The sequence below is a fragment of the Benincasa hispida genome, chromosome 9 (assembly GCF_027475165.1).
Source record: "Benincasa hispida cultivar pf3 chromosome 9, pf3_genome.v1.1, whole genome shotgun sequence".
Classification (NCBI taxonomy): domain Eukaryota; kingdom Viridiplantae; phylum Streptophyta; class Magnoliopsida; order Cucurbitales; family Cucurbitaceae; genus Benincasa; species Benincasa hispida.
In genome coordinates, this window is record NC_143486.1 from 2,097,777 (window position 1) to 2,122,689 (window position 24,913).

General features: G+C 36.1%; 4 protein-coding genes across 4 annotated transcripts; 2 read left to right on the plus strand and 2 right to left on the minus strand.

The window, feature by feature from the left end:
* Nucleotides 1-309: 309 nt before the first annotated feature.
* LOC120085166 (glycosyltransferase BC10-like) lies at nt 310-3,419 on the plus strand. The gene is made up of 3 exons (XM_039041050.2): nt 310-590; nt 915-1,514; nt 2,534-3,419. Exons 2-3 carry the CDS (start codon nt 975-977, stop codon nt 3,170-3,172), a joined length of 1,179 nt encoding a protein of 392 aa, XP_038896978.1. The 5' UTR covers nt 310-590; nt 915-974; the 3' UTR covers nt 3,173-3,419.
* A 5,529-nt stretch (nt 3,420-8,948) lies between these two features.
* On the minus strand, nt 8,949-9,996 carry LOC120085167 (ESCRT-related protein CHMP1B). The gene has a single exon (XM_039041051.2). It carries the CDS (start codon nt 9,719-9,721, stop codon nt 9,110-9,112), a length of 612 nt encoding a protein of 203 aa, XP_038896979.1. The 5' UTR covers nt 9,722-9,996; the 3' UTR covers nt 8,949-9,109.
* Nucleotides 9,997-11,703: 1,707 nt separating this feature from the next.
* Nucleotides 11,704-19,259, plus strand: LOC120085165 (anoctamin-like protein). Its single transcript, XM_039041049.2, has 17 exons — nt 11,704-12,115; nt 12,717-12,909; nt 13,392-13,461; nt 13,597-13,712; nt 14,112-14,238; nt 14,317-14,417; nt 14,504-14,595; nt 14,703-14,807; nt 14,924-15,190; nt 15,729-15,861; nt 15,935-16,048; nt 16,190-16,257; nt 16,369-16,499; nt 16,983-17,065; nt 17,161-17,268; nt 17,798-17,956; nt 18,124-19,259. The coding sequence occupies exons 2-17, from the start codon at nt 12,736-12,738 to the stop codon at nt 18,250-18,252; spliced, it is 1,977 nt and encodes a 658-aa protein (XP_038896977.2). The 5' UTR covers nt 11,704-12,115; nt 12,717-12,735; the 3' UTR covers nt 18,253-19,259.
* A 1,768-nt stretch (nt 19,260-21,027) lies between these two features.
* LOC120086011 (Tudor/PWWP/MBT superfamily protein) lies at nt 21,028-24,741 on the minus strand. The gene is made up of 3 exons (XM_039042391.2): nt 24,557-24,741; nt 22,909-24,101; nt 21,028-22,497 (listed from the first exon to the last, which is right to left on the minus strand). The coding sequence occupies exons 1-3, from the start codon at nt 24,739-24,741 to the stop codon at nt 21,413-21,415; spliced, it is 2,463 nt and encodes an 820-aa protein (XP_038898319.1). The 3' UTR covers nt 21,028-21,412.
* Between the last annotated feature and the right edge of the window lie 172 nt (nt 24,742-24,913).

Consider the following 24,913-nt stretch of genomic DNA (forward strand, 5'->3'; position numbering starts at 1 on the left):
ACACAAATTTTAAAGATTAAAAAAATATAAATTTTGTTTTTAGAATTTGACTAAAAATTAAAATCTTTTAACATAAGAAAGGTGAAATTAGTGTAAGAAAATAAGAAAAAATTGCTTAAACTTTGGAAGAAAAAAAAAATGCTACCAGATGAACATAAATCATACAAATTTTAAATTATTGACAAATTAAAGGAAAATTCAAAGTGAACGACTTTTTTACACGTGTAAGGGTCAGGGACAGTATTTTAATCAAAACACTCACATAAAAAAGTAAAATAAAATAAAAAGACAAATATTCACCTGGGCTGCAATTTCTTTATTATTAATAAATAATAATTGATCTAACCTTTACTTTGAAGTTTCGAGCGCTTCCCTTCTCACTCTCGTCTCTCGTACGGCCATCTTCTTTCTTCATTTTGGATTTAAGCCTTCAACAACCGCTTGTACTGTGAATGAAAGCCTGATCAATCGAATTTTCGATTGCAGTCTGCTTTGGAATCATAGATGAATGAACCGATCTGGGCTATTTCTCGATTGTTTTCACCTTTAATTGGTGGAATGATAGAGCCCATTCGCCACCGCCCCACATGGTAATACGAGTTCCATCCCTTTCTTTTTGCCTAAATGCCATAATGATTGCATGTTATATGTTGTTTCTGTTTTCTGTAAGAACATTCAAGGGCTCTGGTGTTTGGCATTTTGATTCAATAGGAATGGGTTGAACAAAAGTGTTTTTAGGGAAATACCCACTTGGTGAATTGCTATATTTGTTTGGATTTCGTGGAGATCTTGTCGATTTGTTGCTAATTTTTTTCACAGTGTTTGAAATCCCCTTTCAAGAACACCCCCTTTGAAGTTATTATACGGGCTCTGTTTTTGAGATTGGGTTTTGATTGTTAAATATGTGCTTGTAGATTTCATTTCCTTGGATGTGAAATATCTGGAAGTGAATTGAGTTAGAAATCGAGGCAAAGATGCAGACTAGAGTGGTGGGGATTGAGGAGGGCAAGGTCTCTGCAACTGCCATTGCCATTGCCCCTAGCACTAGAACCAACAACCCAATCAAGACCTTTCCTTTCAGATTTCTTCAGCTATTCTTTCTGTTTCTGCTTTTCGTCCTCGGTATATCACTTGCTAGTTTGCACACTGTTAAGTATTTTGGAGGTCTAAATGTGGTACCTGTAGCTCAGTCCATAATTCGACCTTGTCTTGAAGAGCCAACCAGTATAGAAAGATGGATCAGACCTCCATCAAGTCTTCTGCACACCATGAACGACACCGAGCTCCTCTGGAGGGCTTCTTTCGTTCCTCGTGTGAAGAAGTATCCATTCAAAAGAGTTCGCAAAATTGCTTTCATGTTCTTGACCAAGGGACCGCTGCCCTTGGCTCCTTTTTGGGAGCGGTTCTTGAAGGGACATGAGGAATTTTATTCTATATATATTCACTCTATGCCATCTTACGTTGCTGATTTTCAACCCTCATCAGTATTTTACGGACGACAGATCCCCAGTAAGGTAAAATGTGATCCTGTTATACTTATACATTACTGATATTCTTTGTTATGTTTTAGGTGGGATTAATGAAATGCTCTAGTTAGCCTTCTGCTTTAATTGTAAGAACTGCATAGTTTCTTTTTCTTTTTTTATTGCAAGTATGCGTTCTGCAAATCTTCTTTGATTAATGAGAATATGCCTTTTCATGCTATTCAATGTCTAAAATATATTACCACTTTGTAATGGATTTATGACTTCTAATCCTACAATTGAAAATTTATATTGTTGAGACTGATGATGCCTTTTGTTCTTGGGAAGTTTTCCCCCATCATCCATGCACGCTCTCCTGAATCTATCGAGAACTTCCTCATTTAGTAATGACATATTTGGAATTATTTTCTAAGGGGTGTATGGGACAAGGAGTGAAGTTTTGAAGTCGTAGGACTTAAAGTGTAAGGAGTTAATCGAACATAAAATTAATGTTTTTTATTTGTAGGACCCACAAACTCTTTAGACTGAACAAGACAACTCCACTCCCCTCAACAATTCTATCTCCTTAGGCTAAACACCCCCTAAGTGCTTAAGAACTTTTTTTTTTTTAAAGTATTATTATTATTATTTATTTAAGAATAAATTTATAAGCACTTAAAAAGTCAGGTCAAACATCAGTTGAGTCTGGTTTTTGTTAGTTGTTTTTTTCCCTTTTCCGGAAAGGAAGTCTGGATTTTGTAGAACTTCAAATATTCTAAACCAAAATATAGAAGTTTATCACCTTTAAATATTGATGGCGGTCAATTTTTGACCTTGATATATAATACTTGATTTCGTTTAGAATTCCCATCTCGATTGTCTCTTGCCTTGGGACTGGCACTCTGGAGCTTCTGTATCTTTTCATATTAATTGCTGTGTGGCTGAAGTCGACTGTTTTTAAAGTTCGCTAACTGTGATATATGTTTTCAATGTGGTAGTATACTTTTTATTTTTCAAGTTCCTATCCATAGAAGACGACCATTCATTTTATTTGGGTTTTCACGATGTAGATCGCAGAATGGGGAATGATGAGTATGTGTGATGCTGAGAGGAGACTACTTGCCAATGCGCTGCTTGATGTAGCAAATGAATGGTTCATTCTTCTCTCCGAGTCTTGCATACCTCTCCACAACTTCAGCATCATTTATCACTACATATCCCGATCCCGTTACAGTTTCATGAGTTCATTTGATGAACCAGGACCCATTGGTAGGGGACGCTACAACGAAAGTATGGCACCCACGGTCAACCTCACAAATTGGCGGAAGGGATCTCAGTGGTTTGAAGTCAATAGAGAACTTGCAGTGAAGATAGTAGAAGACGCAGTATACTACTCTAAATTTAAAGAGTTCTGCAACCCACCATGCTATGTTGATGAACATTACTTTCAGACTATGTTGAGCATTAAAACGCCTCATCTCCTAGCAAACAGGAGTTTTACGTTTGTTGACTGGTCGAGGGGCGGTGCTCATCCTGCAACTTTCGGGGAGGCAGATATCGAGGGCGAATTCTTCAAGAAACTTCTCGAAAGTAGGACGTGCCTTTACAATAACCAGCCATCAACACTCTGTTTCCTGTTCGCTAGGAAGTTTGCTCCAAATGCCTTGGGTCGTCTGTTAAATGTATCATCTGAAGTTATGGGCTTTTGATGCAAGCTTGGTAGAACAGCTAATGATGTTGGCTCAGTAGATACAATCTGCTTTATTTTTCACTAGCTCGTACACGAATTTTGAAACATTAGATTACACTTGTAGATGTATAGAAAATTTATACATTTCTCAAACTTTAGACTTCAGGACGATACATATCTTTATTAATTCTTAGTCAAACAGCAAGAGGTATTTTCTCTGCAGACATTTGTTTTGTTAATATAAAATTGCATACCTGCTTTGATTAGCCAATATTCTTAATTCGATTTTTAAATTTATGATTTCCTGCATTATCATGTGGATTAAAGAGTTGGGAGTTTGTGTGCGTTTAATTAGTGATTAAAAGCAGAAATTCAAAACCCAAAGGAATTTAATGAAAAATGTGTTTTGTAATATTAAATAAACAATAAAAAATATTATAATTTTTTTAGTATAAGGGAAGGTGTGAAGATTTGAATATCTAACTTCTTACTGATCATCGATTGAGTTATACCAAAATATTTAGTAGGAGTCCGAACTAATATCTATTCAAACATGCTTCGCTTAATGTTTGAGAGAGAAATTACATTTATTTATTGAGATTTTATTCATTTGTTTAATTATGTAGATTTTGTTTGAAGCCGAAATACATGTAGACAACATTTTTTTCGTCAAGTGTTTGAAAATATGTGTTAAATGTTTGAAATATACCACAATATACAAATAAAAAATTGACTCAATATTCAACATAAATCGCAGTATATATCATAAATTTCATTTATATCATAGTATGTATCATACATTTTATAATTTTTTTTTCAATTTCACGTATGAAGAAATATTTTGTTTTTTCAATGGATTCATAATTATTTTAAAATATACATGATAAACGAGTGTTCACGTCTGCTGAAATTATAACAAAATTTTCCTTTGAAAACTCTTTTCCTCAGTATTTCATGCTCCACTATTTGGCCGTTATTTTGCTTTTTCTCTTTCATGGTTGTTATGTTAAACCACTGATATTACGCCATGTGGCAAAATATATGTTAATAAATAGCTACTACACGACGGTCCATAATTATCGCTGAAGGCCGATCGTTTAGTAAATTTCTCTTTTTTCTTCAATTGTTTATTCTCTCTACTTATCGTGAAGTCGATTGTCTCTATCGTTTACATCGTATTGTATACTCTCCATCGTTTACACTCTCGGTCCTATCGTGTAGCATCTTGCCTCTATCGCTTACACGCTCAACCCAGTCGTGCAGTCTCCTGCCCTTATCGTCTACACTCTCATTTCTGTCTTGTAGGCGCTTGCTTTTTTCGTTTAGTTATTTGACAACGATCGTTTACTATAGGACATTGTGTTAGGTGTTTGAAAATATTCTAATCAATATATGAAATTCATTAAAATTTGTTAGTATTTTTGAAATGTAATATTCGAAAGCTTCAATATAAGAGTATGACAATACAATATACAAATTAAGAGTATATTTTATTTAATCAATTTTTTTTTATCCATTATACCACAGTATATAAATCACAAATTGACTCAATATTAAACATAAATCACAATATATATATCATAAAATTTTAATTATATCACTATATATATATATATATATACATATATAAGAAAAAAAAGCTATCTTCAGTTTGGCTGCACATAACCCTCCCCATCTTCATCTCTTCTTCATGAAGGCATTACCATTGCGCTAGCCATCCTTGGTTCGACCATCCGTCGTGCTAGTATTCATTAGGTATAGTAAGAAAATCTGCGGGACCCTGACCCGATCAGATCCCGGAATCCTCAGTTTGATCGGTGATAGGGGTCAAACCGGGAATTTTTTTGGGGTCCCCAATTGGGGACGCGGCGGGAAAGGGAGGGGATTCCTGACCCTACCCCGAAATTTATATATATATATATATATATATATATATATATATATATATATATATTTATATATATATATTTATTTATTTATTTAGCCCAACCCATATCTATTTTGACCAAAAACTTAAAACATTGGTTGTTGTATAAGATATTTTAATTTATATTGTGTGTGTGCCCACTTCGCGCCACCGTTTGTCATCAGTTCGAGTCCCGCACTATTTGTTGTTCGTCGTCCTCCTCTCGCGTACCTTTCGTCCTCCTCCTCATCCTTCGTCCAGTTTCTTCGCATCAGCTTATTCATCGTCCTCCACTCGACAGTGTGAAATTAAAGAATATGAAAATTGTGAGCATTTAAAAAATATTATGATTTAATATATTTTTCCTAAAAAAACGCGTTTCATTTAAAACCCCTCTTCTCTTCCCTATTTAGAAAAATATATATATAATTAATTTATGATTGGGGACTAAATGATAATTCAACCTACTTTTCTTATAATTTTGAAGTGAACTTAAATAATGAACATATTTAAAAGAACTAACAAGAGAAATAACAAATTTTAAAGTTTCATCTGGAAAAATGGCAAAAAGTTCTAAAGTATAAAAATAGCAAAATGAGTTTATATAATAGAAAATCCTAATTAGTAAATGACAAAACTACCTTAAAATAGCAAAATTAAGTACAAATGAAAATACAAAGATACACGGTTTCAAAAACTAACTCGAAAATCACAAATACACTCTACCTAAATATTATAGAACTACAAATACACAGTATCTAAACATTTAAGAAGTAAAAATCAAGAATCACCAAATATGATCCTTAGCGCTTCCAATTGCCTATAGAACGCGTGCATGCGAGGGAAAATGACAACCAGGCCGTGGGGGTCATTAAAAACTTATGAATGTCCACAACGATGAATTTCCTTCAAGATGAGAGAGCAAAGTTGATTATACTAGTGAAGTTATTGTTGGCAGGTGAATATTGCATTCAAGAAGCAAAAATCAAGAATCACCAAATATGATCCTTAGCGCTTCCAACCGCCTATAGAACACGTGCATGTGAGGGAAGATGACAACCAAGCCGTGGGGGTCATTAGAAACTTATGAATGTCCACAACGATGAATTTCCTTCAAGATGAGAGAGCAAAGTTGACTATACTGAAGCTGTTGACATGTGAATATTTGAAGGAATTGCAACTTTAGGACGATGTGACTATTGGAAATATGATTGCGTTTGACACCAAACCAATTGTAGAAAGTTTTGTCATCATCATTCCCTATAACCATTTTACTTATAGGATCTTGAAAGCCAACTTTAAATACTATCAATCCCAAAACGTCATGGTTGGAAATGATGTGCGAGTGAAAAAAGGTCAGCAAGCTGGCGAGGTTGGTCGTAAAAAACTAGCCAATATGATGGAATTCAAGAAAGGGTTGTTGAACAAACGATCATAGACATGAGATTGACAATGAGAAAATGATATTTTAGAGGCAGCTAAGTGAGAAGATAGAAAATGAGATTTATGGTTTTTTGTTATCTTATTATAATGATGATGATGATAATAATAATAATATTATTATTAATGATAAACTGTATGTATGTGTATATATATATATATATATTCAAGCCTTATGCTGTTATCCCTAAATACTTTTTTTTAAACATAAAAATGAATTAAGGTTATCACTCCAGTTTTGTTTTCTCCCACAAAGTTCGTGTCTTTTTTAATGAATCTTGAATATTAAAACTTCCAAGTTTAAAATCTGGACTCAGAAGAAGAAGGAAGAAAGAAAACAGAAAAATAGTGCAGTTAAAGCGAGTTTGCTGATTAAAAAGCTTGATGAAAGTCTTCAACTCAGATGAGGTATTATGAATTTTAGGAGCATGTCACGTGGCAAGTTGAACTAGCAATTTATGTTAGCCACCGAATCATATCTCAAGTAGAATAAATATAATAAATGTCAAAACGAGCTCAACTCAATCAACAAAAAATTTATACAATCGACCTCTAAGTCACAGGTTGGATCCCACCCCACATATAAATTGCTACAAAATTGAGTTGAGCTCATTTTGACATATTATATTTATTCTACTTGAGATATGATTTGGTGTCTAACATTTTAAAGAGTTACGAAGCTGTGTGCTTGAGTCCTTGTAGCCAAGGATCGTGCCAAAAAATCACTATGCTGTTCATTACCAATAATTCGAGATATACCTCCATGGCACCTGTAGATAAAATACACAAAAAGTTCCTGAATGGTAAAAATCTATTAAAAACAAAATTACAATCTAGCGAAACTTATGATAAAAATAATAGCTACTTCAGACTGTTAAAGAATGTCATATGGTATTAGTTGGGTTGTTGTAACCACTTTAGTGACTGTAACAGCATATTTTAAACATTTGCAGTTCAATAAAGCAAAGTCTATCAAATTTAGCAAACTAACAAAGATACCAAAAATACGGCAGCATCAACAGATGTTATCTCTATGCCACAATCAATATAAAATGAAGCCAGAAAGGTTCGATAATGTCAGTTGCTCGCATGCTCGGTTAGGTATTAGCTTAAGAAAACCATAGACAACCTTCTGGCTTGATTAGCTAACACTAATATCATTTTGATTGATCGTGGACCTCTCAAAATTCTGTTCTTGTTTGTATTCAACAAGAAACATCCATGGAGGTTGTAGCATTTGTCAACCATATCGAATAATTTCCCTTTATCTTCCTCTTATCAGCATTTTAAGAATTATCATACATTTTGCCAGAGAAGGTCCCTCGATCACAGTTCCATTGACCACTGTATTCAGTTTAGTCTAGTGCTCTTGCTTTGGGGATAAAAGAGCAAAAACTTTGTTGATGGAAGGTATTGGAGATAAAACAGTTCACTAACTTGAGCAAGGAAGTCGTGGAGAACCATTTCAGAAAACAAGCAGCAACCCTGGGTTGCTAGAGTGGTGGAGGATGTGATGCAAGTTGGAAGCAACTTCTACGGCAGAAATATGTGCGGGACTAGAATCAATTTTCTTAGTAATCCTTTAATACCTACTCCTTATATTCATGTTTCCTTTCCTAAAGAATTATTTACGGTTGTTGAACCGCATCTCATTCTCAAAGATGGTGCGGCAATGGCAATCAATTAAGGAAAGCAATACCCATCCAACCGTAGTATAAGAAATTTCCCCGCGAGAACGGTAGACCCAGCTTTAACCAAGAAAGAAACAAAGAGGAACGCAGCGCCAATTGCAGAGAAATCTTCGATGGGTAATGTGCATTGCAATCAGAAGGAGATCGAAAACCGCTCCAATGCCAATTTAACAAGGGGAAGTTCTAGACAGATGATTTTTCTATTCACTGCACATAAATGCAATTATGCACAAGAGCTGTGTACTTGTATAAGATTGAGTAGATGTACAACTAAGCAAAATAGAAAACTAAACACAACACCAAATTAGAAGTGACTAATTACGACTGGCTAAGCATATGTAAGAAAGATAATTGCACTATTACAACTACAAAATTCAAAGCAAAAAATACCAATGTATACATAACAAATGAACACATCAAGTCAAATATCTTCAAATTCATTTATTTCTAGCTTAATATGGAAACAATTTTGAGAACCAGGGAAAAATCTGCAACATGGATAAGGTTTCACTCAACAGGCACAGGCAAACAAACATCAAAGCAAATATATGTGGTGTCATTCACTTACAATGCCTGCAAATCAGCACATTCACTCGAGCTCCGAGGAAAATTTTCTTGGATACTGACAGAAAAATAGATATACTCATCGAATCCCACAGTTACAGATGAGGAATATATGCACTCACCATCACTGGCGATGGTCTCCGAGGAAAATTCAATCGAACCCCATGTTCAAATACTCAGAAAACATAGAGAAATTGCACAGACAAGAAATTACCATTGAAAGCGAATTCACTGAAATATACATAAAAGTAACATCGTTCGAATATTCATAGCAAGCTCAATAACTCATAATTGCTAAATGCGTAAATTTGATATACATCACACAGTAATAAGATGTTATACTCATGCCATTATGTCAGCCTCTGGCCTTAAGCTCTGCAAGGCGCCTCGTTAAGTCGTCCTCGTCAACTTTCTCGGTTTCCTTGGTTGGCACTGCATGTGACGCCGGCTGCGGTAGCCCGACGGAGACTTCCAGACCGTAATCATCCGCGACCTGCTGCATCAAGATGTTGACTTCTCCTTCCGGAGTCGAGAGCGACGTCGATCCAGCCATTGCATTTTCCATGAACTCTGCCTGGACCTCCATATTCACAAACTGCTTCTCAAACTGGTCCATAGTCTCGGACATCTTCTGCAAATTCCCAGTAGCCAAAGAAGATTCCAAGGACTTGACGATCGATGCCATGGACTTGTTAATCGTGGTCATCTTGGCTTGTGTGTCGAGCCGAGCCACAACAGCATCGAGCCTCGAAGAAAGACGGAGATAGTTCATCTGTTCTGTTCGTTTACGGATCGCGTTCTCCGCGTAAATTCGAGCTCCATCAACGTTGCCCTTCTCCATAGCCTTCTTGATCTTGAGCTTCTCGGATTTCTCTTCCTTCTCGCATTTTCTGGCTTGGCGCTGCAGCGACTTCGAAGTGAACTTCAATTCCATTATTTGATTCAACAATTTCTCGGTATTCCCCATGATCGGAAGATGCCCAAAATGCGGTGGAATTTGATGAAGGAACCGATGAAAGACGCTAGGGCTGGAGAAGAATTGATTTTGGGAATTTGATATCTTCTGATGAACGATGAAATTTCTATGAAGAATCGTTTGACTTCGTGGCGAAGGAAACGGACGACGCTGATTTGTTCATCAATAAATCAAAGACGTGGGGCCCAAACAGTACGATATTTATTTTTCTAAACCCCCCAATTCGAACTTATATAGGATCCGTCTCCCAATTCTGGAAAACTACAAAAAGTGACTACAAAATTTCAAATAATTTTACTTTTTACTTTTACCTTTTTTTTGTCCCTTTCCCTTTTTTTTCCCTCTCTCCTAACAATTGTGCGGACTAACATTATCGGAATGGAAGGTGTTAATATAATATTTAAATCATATAATATCAACAAAATTAACATACGAACAGTGACATATCTAAAATTTTTATCTTAAGCATGCACAATTTATATAAGATTAAAGTTTCAATTCATTAACTTCTAAATTTATATAAAACATGTCTTTTGACAATTTCGAACTTAAGTTGTCGAGGCTAATGAAAAGTTCTCCTCTAAACCACTAAAGCAAGCTCCATTATTGAATCTCTTATGAGAAAATTTAACATAGTAAAATTATTTTAAATGACAAAACTACTAAAAATATTTACAACTAATAGCAGAATATCATAGTCTATTTGTAATAGACTGCGATAGACAACAATAGACTATTATCTGTATTTATTTGTGTCATGATAGATACAAATAGTAGTCTATCACTATCTAGATAGACTGTGATATTTTGGTTTATTTTTCTATATTTAAAAATGATCTTTTAATATATATTCAATATATTAATTCATAAATTTTTTTATATTCAATAAAAAAAATACATATATTTTAAACGACATGATGTGAGGGGACACGTGCCCTTAACCCCTTTATAGATCGATCCTGCATTGAAAACTAAAAAAAAAAAAAAATGTAATTTTCAATTTCTCTTGTTACTTTTAAGTATTAACCAAATAAATCACATGTTCTTTAAAGAGACGTGAAGACTAAAAAAAAAAAAGGAATATGATCATTTTGTTTTTTTAATTTTAAAAATTAACTTTACAAATATAATTTTTACATTTAATTTATTCATTCGTTATCCACTTTTGAATTTAATGTTTTAAAAAATAAACTAAAATTTGAAAATGAAAAAAAAAAATCTTTTTGAATTTTTAAACAAGGAGATCCCATAGCTCGGGATCAAGACATCAAAGCAACAAAGCACAGGCGAAGATAGGTCAACAATACCAAAACAAAGCCAATAAGATAAAACCAAAACATAAATGCAAAAACCCCAAACCATGAGAGAGAAAGCAAGAGAAAAGAAACAAAAACCCTACATCTAGGGACAATAGCAAAACAAAGAGCAACAACAAATTCAAACAAAAGAAAAGCATCCATAAACACACTAGATAAGAACTAGAAGATCAACCCGCTAGGAAGCAGCTCGAGCATGACCATGAGGTGAAACAAAACAGACACCAACTTCGATCGACCTCCATGCAGCCGTCGATTACGCTCCTGCCAGATGTAATTGATGGAAGCACACCAAAATACACGGAATAACTTACTACGCACCCCTTACCCGACCCCACTCGGCACAACCAACTCAACTTGGCATCCCAATCTGCCACTCAATGCGACAAATCTAATCGATGCAACACACTAGACCACATCTCTCCCAAATTCACATTTAAAAAATAAATGATCCCACAATTTAAATATCGTATTAAAAAAAATCTCAATAATCATGAGAAATGAAATGGAAAGAAAATAAACTCAATTTAAAAAAAAAAACAGAAAAAACAGAGAGCAGACTGGTCGACGAGATTGAAATGTGGGATTAAAAAAACTGTATTGTATTAACTAGCACGAGCATAAATTGGCATAAAATGATTTTATTAAAATATACTTAAAAAAAGAATACATAAATTGGCATAAAATAGTATTATTGACAAAGAGGAGGTGAAAGGGGAAAGTTCCAATTGTATTGGCGGAAAAAATACTCTCTTCCTAAGTTTCTAACAACGTTAGAAGCTTAACTTGCATCGAAGGGGATAGAAACGAAGAAACAGAAGGCGAAGAAGAAGGAATTAGGAGATTGGAAAATTTGCAATCTAATCATGGAAAGTGATGTCCCTGATTGGAATGTTTGGAACAGAAATAGAAACGTGGAATAGCAGAGGGAGAAAAATCTGCTGAAATTTCTGAAACTGACAGTTGTTTGTTCTTCGTCGGTTGTGGATTGCGGTCTCAATTTCGAGCTGGCTGAAATTCAGGCTGCAAGCAAACACACACTGAGGAACGACCCCTTTCTCCTTTTCTGGTACGCTCTTTCACTGTGAAATTTTACAACCCAAATGCGTAAAAAGGGTTATGGGAATGAAAGATGATCACAATTGGCCTTCGAATCCCCAAAAGCGTTTTCTCTTTTCGTTTTAAGCCATGGAAAGAGAGAGAGAGAGAGAGAGCATTTGTTTCTGTGTTCACCGTGTTTTACTTTTACTACGTGTCTCTCTCATTTCTATGCTCGCCCATGTGTCTCTCAATCGCAATGCTATGTGCTTAGACACCTGGTTTGTCTTCACTCTTGTTTAGATTTGTTTTGTTTCTTCTCTGTGCAGCCGTTCTACCAGTTTTATGAAAAGATTTCGTTGAATTAGTTTCTGGAAAGCTTCATTTAAGCCGAAACATGTTACCGTTTGTGCAAAACTATAGCGTTTTTTAGGGTATTTGATCAATTTAAGAGTACGATTTCCTTTTTACCATATCCGTCTAGTCCCAAAAGGTCTTGTGATTGAGACCCTTTGGCTACTGGGTTCTTGTTTTCTTGATCGTTCTTACGTATCTTCAGTTAAGTATTCGGATATTCTGTTTCCATACGGCGTTGTATTCTTAATCTTTTGGTGCCCCTGGGTGTACTGTAGACTGTGAGTGAGCGCGGAAATGAAAGTTTATCCGGGGGAAGAAAATGTATTTGAGGTATGTTTGGTGGTTCCAAAAAGGAAAACGAAGAAAGAAGATGCCACTTGTGACTGTGTGGAGATGCTCGAAAATGCGTTTCTGAAGGTGGGTTTTATTGTTGAGAGACTTGATGGCGTCACTGACGAGTTCATGAAGGTTTGCGTCTGCTACTTGTTTTATATTCTTCTAGTTTATTTCAGCAGACATCAGTTCTCTTGATGTTAATTTAAAAAATGGTCATTACTTATTACACAATAGCGTGATTTATCCTTCAATTTTGACGTATAATTGTGATGGACATATGTTCACTTAACATCTACGTACACCAGAGATGCTGTGCTTGTGTGTAAAACGTATTAGCAGAAGTGTCCGTATGAACTAATAACCTAGCGAGTTTTCACTTTTCACCATGTGCAGCTTGGCTTAACTCCAATGTAGAAGACTTGCATTTAACACTTGCCTTCCGCTTGCTAGACAAAAGTTATATATTGTGTTGGACCCGTTTAATACAAAACACATATTTATTGATTCTTAAGCTTTTTGTTGGATGAGTTAGTTTGTGTGAAGCTTTATTTTTTCTTGCTTACCTGCTATCTCCATTTATTGTGATTTGACGAGCTCCTGCTTCTAAAATTCAGTTGGCAGCTCCTCTGGAGATATTAGGAAAGGCTGCTGCACGCTTAGAAATGAAGAAGAGGACTCATATTGGTAAGCCCGACTATCTTTAGCAAACCCCTCGCTCGATTCTTGTCGTCCGTCTCTGTTGGCCTTCTCCAGTATCTGTTTTGAAAAGGTTGCGTTTTTTGTTTTTCTGCATTGGTCATGGTTCTATCTGGATACAAGGTATGGATTTGCTTTTTGAATTGGACGAGGTTGATGCTTTTGTTAGACAGCCTGATGGTTCACTCTTCAGTTGGTGTGAGCGGTTTCGTTGCTATCATCACTTGATATATGGGATTGTAAGTGACTTCTCACATGGCACAAGGTTTTTCCCCATCAACGTGTTCTATTAACTACACGATTAATTTTGATGTTTTCTTAGGACAATCTATTTTCTTAAGTTTTAGTATTTTGAGTAACTTCTCATATAGAAAATGTTTCTTTGGTGGTTTAACAATTTCATATGTCTTCCTTTTGCTTTCATGTGCAAATAATGGGGCCAAGTATCAAATGCTTATTTTAATGTACGTCACTAAAGAATGCAAATGCGAAAACAAGCCAGTAAATTATTTTGAATTTGAACTCGTGATAGACATGTGGGTGTTGACTATAGTCCATATCCTTCCCATTGATGCTAGTCAGTTCCTAGTTTATGCTGTACCTCTACATTGCCAGATATAAGGTATTTCATTTTACAGGTGAATGAGAACCAGTCAGCTGTAACTCTTAAATGCGATGAAGAAGAATTTCAGTGGAAGGTTGGGGAGAGTTTAGTCCGTACATTGGAATCCAAGAAAATTGTTAAACAAATATTTCCTCTGCATGGTATAATTTCCTTGACTTCCCTAAAATTTTGCAGCTCTGTGCCGTATATTCTGAGGGAATAAGATAGTTATTTTATAGATGAAATAAGGAGGAAGAAGCTCCTTGGAAATTGGGCACTTAACTGGTGGGACTTCACGGGCCAGCCTATTGATGAGGTTTATTCATATTTTGGTGCAAAGGTACTTCATCTATAAGTTTATTTCGTAGCAGCTAATCTTTCTGTTGCGCATCTTGACTGACATGCAAGAGAATTAACTGTTTGAAGATTGCACTCTACTTTGCATTCCTTGGAATGTATACACGATGGATGCTATTCCCAGCTGCACTTGGGCTTATACTGCAGTTAGTTGAATTCGGGTGAGCCACTCTATCAATTAGCTGCAGGGCCATCAGTTTTTTTTAACTTGTCTAAGCATACCAAATTTACATAAAAATCAACACCATGTTGCTCATCTTGTCTACAGGTCCATGCGATTACTGGTCCTCCCCATTTTCTTTATAAGCATTGTTTTATGGGCTATCATGTTTTCCCAATTCTGGAGAAGGAAAAACTCTGCTCTTATTGCCAGGTACCTTGGTCTAGAAGCATACATATGCGAATTTGCATATGCTGTTATGGTCACCTCCTTTTTGGTCTATCTTTTGGCATATCACTCATTCATTTCTCTCAACACTTGCTGTAAAGATGGCAGATCAATTATACATTTGGAGGTGATCCAGGTTATAGACTTTCAGGCGTGGATGGCTCGCTACAGATACCTGTAGAGCTCATAAAAAACCAGGAAATGGATAAAAGAAAAGAGAAGGAAGTGTTTCAAAGAATTGAGTGGTTTGGTCGCCTTAGGCGATTCAGAAATGATGCAATTGTCATCTTGAGCATTATATGCCTCCAATTGCCGTTTGAGTTGGCATATGCTCATTGTTATGAGGTTATTCAGTCGGATGCTATCAAGTAAGAACAGTAGATATCTTTAAATATTGCATACACTTGAACTCATGATATACTTATCAAACATTTTTTATCATTCTATATTGAGCATCTTTTTCTTGACCCTCGGCTGTTGCACTTTTTGACATTTCCCTTTAGGCACATGCATTTGATCAATTTGAAAAGAATCCACAAACAGTCTCATCTTTTTCTTTACTAAAGATGCAAACAAAGTAAAATTTCCACGATCTTTATATTCAGAATCTCCATTGTACCTTCTACTAAAATGACACCACTGGCGTTTTTGCGTCAGTATGCTTGGCATTAAAGAATGTAAAGTTTCAATTGGTTATCTTTAGCAGGTCTAACTTTACATCAATCTTAAAACAATTTATATACACAGCTCAAGTAAAACCATCTCAACTATGGCGTAATATTTGTCTTCACATTTCTGTCTATTTTCAGCAGCAATAATTTAGTACTGTATGTACTATCTCTTGGTAACTGTATAAATTTTTGGGAACATACCCTTCGGTATTTTTATATGTCATTTTGGTTTCAGGTTTGGGTTGACTGTCTTGTACCTTTTTGCGATTCAATACTTCACACGGTTGGGAGCTAAGATGTCCATGAAGCTCATTAACTGTGAAAACTATGAAAACAATGAAAAAAGGGCTGATAGTTTAGTCTACAAGGTAAATGGGCCTTGTCTGTTCATTGTTCTCATCATCTCCTGGCCTTTGTTCACTTAAATGGGTTTTCCTGCAGATTTTTGGACTTTATTTTATGCAATCCTATATTGGAGTCTTCTATCATGCCCTTTTGCACCGTAACTTTACCACACTTCGTCAAGTTTTAATACAACGCCTCCTTATATCTGAGGTGAAAGAACGATTTAACTTTTGAACTCTTCACTAAGTATTGAGCTTTATTCTTATTTCCAAAAAAAAAAAAAAATGTATTGAGCTTTATTCTTCATTATTTCTGACCATAGCATGCTTTGAATTTGAAATTGTTGTTCAGGTGTTGGAAAACTTGTTGGAAAACTCTTTACCCTATCTCAAGTACAGCTATAGAAAATACAAAGTTTGGTAAGCACTCCCATTTCGTCCAATAATTTCTGGACTTGTTACATTGTGGATATGCTCAGGCTTACTTTTTCATATAACTGGGCTTGACCTACTGATCCTTCTGGTGTAAAGGAGCAAGAAAAGACGTGAAAAAGGATCATCTCAAGGGAAGATCCAGTTCACTTCTCGAGCAGAGAAAGAATACCTGAAACCTTCTTATTCTGCGAGCATTGGTGTTGAGCTAGAAGATGGCCTCTTTGATGGTAATAAGCTAATGCAAACCTTTGGATCAAGGAGTATCATTATGTCATTTCCTAATCACATACATTATATTCAGTTTCTTCAAAGTTTGTAACTGCTGAGGCTTTATTTCTGTTTCTTTGGCTGACCAAGTGAAGTTGGGGTTCCTTCTTTGAACCCTTTCTTGGCTTGAAACATATTACATTCTAGTAGCTCTTTTTCCTTGTTGCACTTGAGATTTTCTGCTCAGTTTGGATTGGGTTTCCCCTAGTGGCAAAGCCAAAATCATTTGGTCTAGTAGACCTTTTTGGTGAAAATTACTGTTAAAAATGAACGAGAAACCTTATATTGGAGTATAGAGAGGTCAAAGAAAGAGATGCCAGATTTTCTTTGAAGCTCTTAATATATGTGTGTGCACGTGTTTATAAATTTGTGTTCATTGTTCAAGGACTTCTGTTACTGTTTCCCCCTTTTAAATCTAACAACAAGTCCAACACTGAATGCAGATTGTTTGGAGTTAGCACTGCAGTTCGGAATGATAATGATGTTTGCTTGTGCTTTCCCTCTTGCATTTGCATTTGCTGCGTTGGTAAATTCTTTTTTGATTTTATTGTTTTCGGTTTGCTTTACCATTACCGTTTATTTCCTATTTACTTAGGATAATCTTCTGACTTCTTTATGCAGAATAACATCACAGAAATAAGAACAGATGCTCTGAAACTGCTAGCTATGTACAAAAGGCCCTTTCCCCGTGCAGCAACGACAATTGGTGCTTGGCTCAACATTTTTCAGGTACCACTGTTTGGGATTTAACATTTACTGTACCTGCATCATTAAAAATTGAGTTTCTCAAAGCACTACGCATTTGCCAAATTTTGCTGAACAATATGGTAGAAGTGTAGAACCCTTGAAGTTTCTTTAGGTTCAACTTTATTTAAGCGCATTGTAATGACTGATGTGATTCATACATAGAACAGGCTGCCTATTATTTGGGAGGCGGTCATAACCGTCCCTAAATAGGACAAACTCGTTAGATAGCATTATAAGTCTCTCCGTATACATCCGTTGCACCCTGTAGATGGATTATTATTATTATAATATTTTCGCATATATAATCATTAAATTAAGTTAAAATTTTGCCAAAGTGAACTTTTTCAACTCATTGACATTGCCTTCCATCCTATAGGTTTGAGATTCAATTCCTTGTCCCCACATTTTTGTAATTAAAAAAATTAAATTAAAAATTTCTCCCTATGTTGGAAGTTTTATATTTAATATTATACCTATGTCTAACAAAGTGGCAAACCACTTAAAATTGTAGTTTCTGATAGTGATGTCCATATGCACCAACTGCGCCCTTCTAGTATGGTTATATGATCAGGAAGGGAAATGGAAGATTGAACCTGGACTTGCAGCCATCCTAGTTATGGAACATGTTCTCCTACTGCTTAAGTTTGGCTTCTCTCGTTTAGTGCCTGAGGTAAAATTAACTCTCCCACTTTTAACCTTTTCGGGCCTTTTCTATGAAAAGGTGAAAGAATCAAACTTTTGGCAATCCCAGATGATTTAGGACTTCAAATCTTATACCACCATACGTTCCCTAAAACTAAGGTGCTAAAGATGATGAAACTTTGTTTTCATTGGCAGGAACCTGCATGGGTAAAAGCCAATCGTGTGAAGAATGCCACGCAGGCACAGGACATTTGTTCAAAACAATTGTTAAGAACCATATCAGGTGGAGAAAAAGCTCTAAACTATGTAAAGAAAACTGAGTAGAAAGAGGAAGGTATTGATAAAGCACATTATCTTCCCGCTTCCATCCTTTGCTATAGAGCATATAGAATTATAGATGAATGTCATACTTATTTTACACGAGGTGTTCTTTTTTTTTTTTTGTGTGTGTGTGTGTGTGTTATAGATGTATTTTCTCCACCACCTTCTTGTGTTTCTTTTTCTTTATTTTTTTTTTTGGTGGTTTCCTTGTTTGGGACATTCACACGTACTGGTGGATAATTCTTTTGGGTTTGATTTTCTAACCCATTTGACCATTTCCTCTTTTAATGATGAAGGGAGGAAAAGAATAGAGAGAGAGATCATTCATTGCACACAGGGAATCACTTTAGTACTGTTTTGTTTCCGTGATCGTTTATTTATCAAAGAGAATCTCACTTTATTCCTCAAGATAAAGCTGAAGGTGCATTTTATTTCAGACGGACAAGGAAAAGAAAGTAGAATATGTACATTGTTTTTTATCTTCAGCTTTCATAACACAATACAAACGAGTTCCATTCTGATCCATTTTCTTCATGAAAGCCATAAGCCCTCAATCAATGACTCAAAAACACGTGCACCTATCACCATTGAAACTACTTTGCTTTCAGAGGTTTTCTCACACAAAAACAAACCTCATGTTGAAGAGAGAAATTGAGTCATTCTAATGTAGTCAAATTCATCAAATTCCTTGGAAACATCTGGTTCAATTAGCGACGCCAGCTTCCAAAGCGATTGCTTACTGTGCGGGCATAAGCCACCACAGCTTTAGCCCATTTCTTGATACCAGCCTTCAACTTCTCTGAATCCATCTCTTTCAAAGACTTCCCACGTTCCATTGGTAGCTCTGGGTACGAAAAACAGAGATCAAAAGATCTCCTGCGCCTTCTGGCAGCTTCATGCCTTTTGAGGTGCTTGGCCTCCTCGGCTTTTGTGAGAGAGAGAGACTTCTTCACAGACATGGTCTTTTTTCTTGGCTGCTCGCCTAGCAGCCAATGATTTGGCACAACCGTAGAGACAATCTGGTTTAGGGTCATATTTATATGGCAGAGATGGCAACTAGGACAAGCAACAGATGTTGTCCAAGTACGTGTTGTATAGGCACGTCCTTTGACTTTGAACATTCAAAATATGCTCTTTCTTTGTAAAGAAGCCTTGGGTTTGCGAAGCTTGTTGGTTTGTTCTAGTGATCTCAGCTTTGTTTCATCATGGTCTGGTGAAATGATATGAGAAGTTATTTGTATGTTTACCATTTACTACCAAAATGATTGGTTCTTTATTATCTTTCTAGCTGCGACCAGGTGAACTTTGGAAGCATGGAAGTTTGGAACTTCAACTTAGACCTTCTCTATAGGAAACGAGATTAATTAAACTAATCAAGGTTTGAGATTAGTTGTGCAGATTTAAATAAGTGAAAAAGTCGTTTATTACAGAGCTATTGGTGTACCTCTGGGGTTCAATGCAAAACATCCATTTTCAAAGGGCTAGAAGGGAGGGCTGGAAAGGGATGAAGTGAAGGTGGTAGTTTGTCCTTGTCGTAGAATTTATCTGGTTGTTAAAGGTTTAAAAAGGCATAGTTTACTTTCTTAAATTATAATGAATTTTAGGTTAAGTTATCCTTTTCGGGTTTTTTTTCCAAAAAATTAAACCGACTTTATTTTTATTATGTTGTTTTCAGGAAAATATCAAATGAATTTTAGATTAAGTTATCTTTTTCGGGTTTTTTTTTTTTCAAAAAAGTAAACCGACTTTATTTTTATTATGTTGTTTTAAGGAAAATATCATTGTCGATAGTCAGTGATATTTTGCTATATTTGAAAATATTTTCAACAGTTTTGTCATTTAAAATAATTACCTTTTTTTAATATTATTTACCTTTATTGTAAACTCATTTTGTTTCATATACGCATGATGCTCAGACTCTAGTACTTGAGTTTTGATGAGAATGTACGTAAAAAGTTTGCATCAATAAAATATCACTTGAAAACCTTACAAATAAATTGCATTACATGATTCAGTCATGTCCCAAAATTAGCCAATGCAAAAGAGAGAATCTAGTAACTTTTAATTTGTCAATTTGAGCATCGATAGTTAAGACATGATGCACATATGCTACCGTGCAAAATTTTGATTGTACATAGCTTAATTGGATGCATCGCCCCATGACTTGCATTCTTTCGATTTTGTGCCCTGCGGTAGTAAAAGCAAAACTTGTATTTTTACTCGACATATTTCAACTCATTTCATGTAACGGCAAATATTATATTATTTTTTTTAAAGATAAGTTACTGAAATATTAATTTATTTTATGTCACGGTGAATTTAAGTAATTGACATCACCTTTTTCTCAATAAATAAGGTTGAAACTTCGATCTTATAGAAACAAAAGAAAACTTTAAGAAATAGATTTACAATCTCATCAGTTTTCAACGTATTTTTTTAAGATAATAAAACCGATGTGAGAGCAAGAGTGAAATTCTAATCCAATTTTACAATATTCTATTTCGGTTATTTCACATTGATATACATTTTAAAAACTGAGTCAAATTTTATTTCAACGTTCCAGAATGAGTCATTCGGATAAAAAAAAGACCTATTGTTTTCAAGACCTTTACTAACGTTTATTATGGTAAGAACTATGGTAAGATTTATGAAAAACAAGGATGAAAAGTTGGATATATAGATGTGTTTAAAAGAGAATATATATGTGGATAAAAATGTTTTTAAGCCTTCAGAAATCGAATAGTCCAGTTGCTCAACTGAATCAGAAAATAGGAAAGCTAAAGAACAAATCTAGAAGTTTACTCGGGATAAATTAGTGACAATATTGTTTACATGCATTACAATGGGAATGGAAGTTATTGACTCTTGGACTAAGAAAAACTAACTAAATGAGGTCAATAATAGTACCAAACTCCAGATGATTCCAATCACCATCTTTACAACTCTGCTGCTAGTTTTACATATATACAGAGCTAGCATAAACCAGGCTTCCTACTCCTGTCCTACCACTTCCTCTCTACAATATCAAAATGTCAAAGAACTTGTACAGTTGATTCTATCAATCTACCTTAATGTTGAATGCTGCTGTATGCATACCACAAGTCTAAATCAAGAGCCTAGGTTGTGCAACTTGTATAATTCAAGCAAGTTGTCAAAAAACAACCTAATTCATGGGATGACTTAAGGCATGGTATGAAGGTCTGGCTAAACCGTTCACAGCTTCATTTATCCGACTGAACACTACTTTAAGGGGGATGCAGGTGATGACATGATCACTAGACTTCTGTACCATTTGTTTCGGCTGATTTTGGTGACGATTACCAGTTAGTGAAGAAAGTTTGCGGATCTTTTTACATAAATGCCCAGATTTCTTCATTCTCGGCGATTTGCTGGGTGAGAAACAAGGTTGGGATGGCAACTGTTTGGATTGTTTGGCTTGAGTTCTCACAGGTGCAGTGTGCTTGATTGTTGCACAACGGTGTTCATCGCCTTCCGGTTCAGTATCTGCTCTGCTCAACAAGGAATCACAGTGCCCATCCTCCACAATTTCAACTGTGAGAGGATGACCGACTATGGCTTTACCATTCAATTTGCTCATCAGAGAAACCAACGGAACATGCTGAGGCCTATAGCTGGCTTTCACCTCAAGCTCAACATCATATAATAGCGAATTAGCACCATAATTTCTAACATAAAATTCTGGCATCTGATATCGAGAATGAACAGTAAAGTGGGACTGGCGATAAGGAAGCAATTTTTGAGGTACTAGAGGGTCATCAAGTAACTGTTTCACCTCAGTTTTCAGTTCACTTGCATGAGGTTTCCTGTAAGATACTTGTTTACTCCATTCACAGAGTCCGTCCACCTGACTTTCAGCAAGTTTTTTGGACTTAGCTAGTAGGTTACAATCATTTGCAGAGGGGGATCTACCAACGTTCTTGCCATCTAATTTACCTGCCAAGCAAGCATTAGATGCATCATCCACATCCAAGGAATTTTTTGAATCTTGTTTTCTGTAGTTACTTAAATGCCTCGACTTCCTCTTTCCTTTTAACTGCCACCTTGAGGTACCTCTCTCAATCTTTTGGTTAGTATTTTCATTACGGGTGGCAGCTGAAGGTGAAGAACCAGGTTCTTTTGTTGCCTCATTTTCCAAAGATGCAGCTGGAGTATTTCGACTGGACTGCTTTCCTAAAGCACCAACTGTAGACCTACCAGATGAAGAAGAGGGTTTCGTAGGAGAAAAACCTGACAGTTTGGGAACAAAAATCAGTACAATATCATCCAAATGCAAACGAAAAACTTTCCAACGTATGCCACAATAGAACAGCTTGACAGAAAGCAATTAAAAAAGAAATAAGCAATGTCTGGACCTATTGTCAGGACTGCTAATAACAATGTAAAATGAGCCAAAAAGTTAATTCTAAAACGATATATGAAGGGGAAAAAAAAAGGTTTGCATAAACGATGCCACAATCACAGATAAATACAGGCAGCATGAACCAGGAGGCAAGAAGAATCCGATAAACTAAAATCAAGGTGGAGCAGAAATGTACATAAGCAACACTAATTTCATCAGTTAAACAACATAAAAGCAAAACTACACATAATAGAGAGAATGCATATCTTAAAATTCGTAATTGTTCACTTCAAGCATACCAGCAGCGTGCTTCTCCTCTCTAACAAATGGCACATCAAATAGTTTGTCCGAAGTGTTATTCTCAGGGATCTCAGATATACTGGAGACTTCATTTTCCTTTGCCTTAGAATTAATCCGAGACACTTCAGAAGCACTTAAAGAGGCTTCATTGTCACGAGAAACTGCAGTGCCATTGCCATCTGAACTATTGATTGTTGCTAAAGAATTACTTCTCTTTGACTCGGTATCTAATTCAAAAATTTTACCATCAGATGATCCCCATAGGGTAGAACTACATGTATTAGGAAGCTTATCACAAGTCACTGGAACAGATACCATTGCTGTGCTCTCCAAGACCTTCGTCAATGGCCGACGGCGATTTTTCCTTTTCAAGAATTCCTGCACAGTTGCCACTGGTGATCTCTTTCTTCGCAAGGATGATGAATACATATGAATAATCTTTGGAGGATTTCCATTAGTCACACAGTTCCCAGTATTCACATCACAGTGGGAAGCATCCTCTTGCCGAACTATTTCAAGTTGCTCTCCAGCATGGGACTTCCCGTTTGCCAATGAACCCATACCCAAATCTTCAAGTCCTCTCATACGCTTAACGCCCTCCGTTCCATCATCCTCCGAATCATTTGGTGTTCTCCTCCTGTGTTCAGATAGCACCTTCGAGGAACTGGCATGATTAGTTTCTTCAGAAGGAATATCTAACTGAGACATTTCAGGGGCTGAATCAGAGCTCAATTCAGAATTACTCTTTTTTGGACAAGTCTCTTCAGAATTACTCTTTTTTGGACAAGCATCTTCAGAATTACTCACATCATCTGACATGATAGCTTCTTCTTCTTCCTCCTCTTCCTCTTCCTCTTCCTCTTCTTTTTCTTCGTCTTCGTCTTCTTTTTCTTCTTCCTCTTCTTCCCCTTCTTCACAAGAATCAGACACAGGAGGAGACTCACTGGCTAAAACACCATGCTCACCATCTGAGACCTTTTTCTGAGTCCTATAGCTAAAGTCCAACTGATCCTTGCCTAAAAGGGCACTCTCAAGCTCAAGAGCATGTAGAATTGCATCTTCCCTCCGGGCATATTTCACAGCCTTCTTACAAGAGTTCGCTGCAGAAGCCTTTGCCTTCTCAATGCATTCATCATATTCTCCACATCGGAATGCCTTCACCCTCTTAGATTTCTCAAGATTGTACCAGTCACTAAACCAACAAGAGTAAGAACAATGTCACAAAAGAAAGAAAAACCTCATACAGAAACAAAACGATGCGATAAACATTCATAACATAGAAAACAGGGGAAAATCAGAATTAATACAAAGAGGTAGGTGCAACTCCAAGGAAAAAAACTCATGCTTTCCAGAGACCAAATCTCTAGCTAATAGCTATAAGCCACCAAAAAGCATTTATGCAATCATTTTTAAACAAAGAGCAAACAGCCAAAAATGTCAACGTTTAGCTTCAAAAAACAGCCAAGTGAGAACCACACAGACATCGAACATAATACACAACCTTGCAGAACGAGAAGGGTTAACCAGTAAACACAAAGGAATTGGAAATGGCGACATAAAGACAAAAACAAGAAGATAATACAATCCACACAAACCAAATCAGTGAAGAGCAGAACTTAAAATGAACCAATAACAAGAAGCAATTACATGCTTGCGTCTTCGCGACCAAGAAGTTTCACCGGCGTACCGGATCTCGGAGAAACCAAACAACTCTCCGACAATTCATCGAGGCCCAAAATCTTGCCCGGCCACCACGACCCATTTCGGCGGCGGACCCAAACTAACCCTCCAACCGATGAATCGATACCCTTGGCCTCGCTAGAACTTCCCATCTCCAAAACCCCCAGAACCCCAAAGACCAGGGGAAAAATTCCTCGAATGAACAACCCTTAGATGTTCATCTTGAAGCACAATCAGCAGTAATTAAAACCGTAAAAAACCTTGCTTTCACCGATAAATGCATACAGCACTAACAAAGAGGAACCCCTGGGAATAACAAGATTA

Bases quoted from the DNA above. Each gene is read 5' to 3' on its own strand.
- LOC120085166 (XM_039041050.2), top strand. From the start codon at position 975: ATGCAGACTAGAGTGGTGGGGATTGAGGAGGGCAAGGTCTCTGCAACT. The intron at 1,515-2,533 runs GTAAAATGTGAT...TTCACGATGTAG, and splicing joins GACGACAGATCCCCAGTAAG to ATCGCAGAATGGGGAATGAT.
- LOC120085167 (XM_039041051.2), bottom strand. From the start codon at position 9,721: ATGGGGAATACCGAGAAATTGTTGAATCAAATAATGGAATTGAAGTTC.
- LOC120085165 (XM_039041049.2), top strand. From the start codon at position 12,736: ATGAAAGTTTATCCGGGGGAAGAAAATGTATTTGAGGTATGTTTGGTG. The intron at 14,808-14,923 runs GTACCTTGGTCT...CTTGCTGTAAAG, and splicing joins AACTCTGCTCTTATTGCCAG to ATGGCAGATCAATTATACAT. The intron at 16,258-16,368 runs GTAAGCACTCCC...TCTGGTGTAAAG, and splicing joins TATAGAAAATACAAAGTTTG to GAGCAAGAAAAGACGTGAAA.
- LOC120086011 (XM_039042391.2), bottom strand. From the start codon at position 24,741: ATGGGAAGTTCTAGCGAGGCCAAGGGTATCGATTCATCGGTTGGAGGG. The intron at 24,102-24,556 runs GTAATTGCTTCT...TTGTTGGTTTAG, and splicing joins GGTCGCGAAGACGCAAGCAT to TGACTGGTACAATCTTGAGA. The intron at 22,498-22,908 runs GTATGCTTGAAG...CCAAACTGTCAG, and splicing joins AGAGGAGAAGCACGCTGCTG to GTTTTTCTCCTACGAAACCC.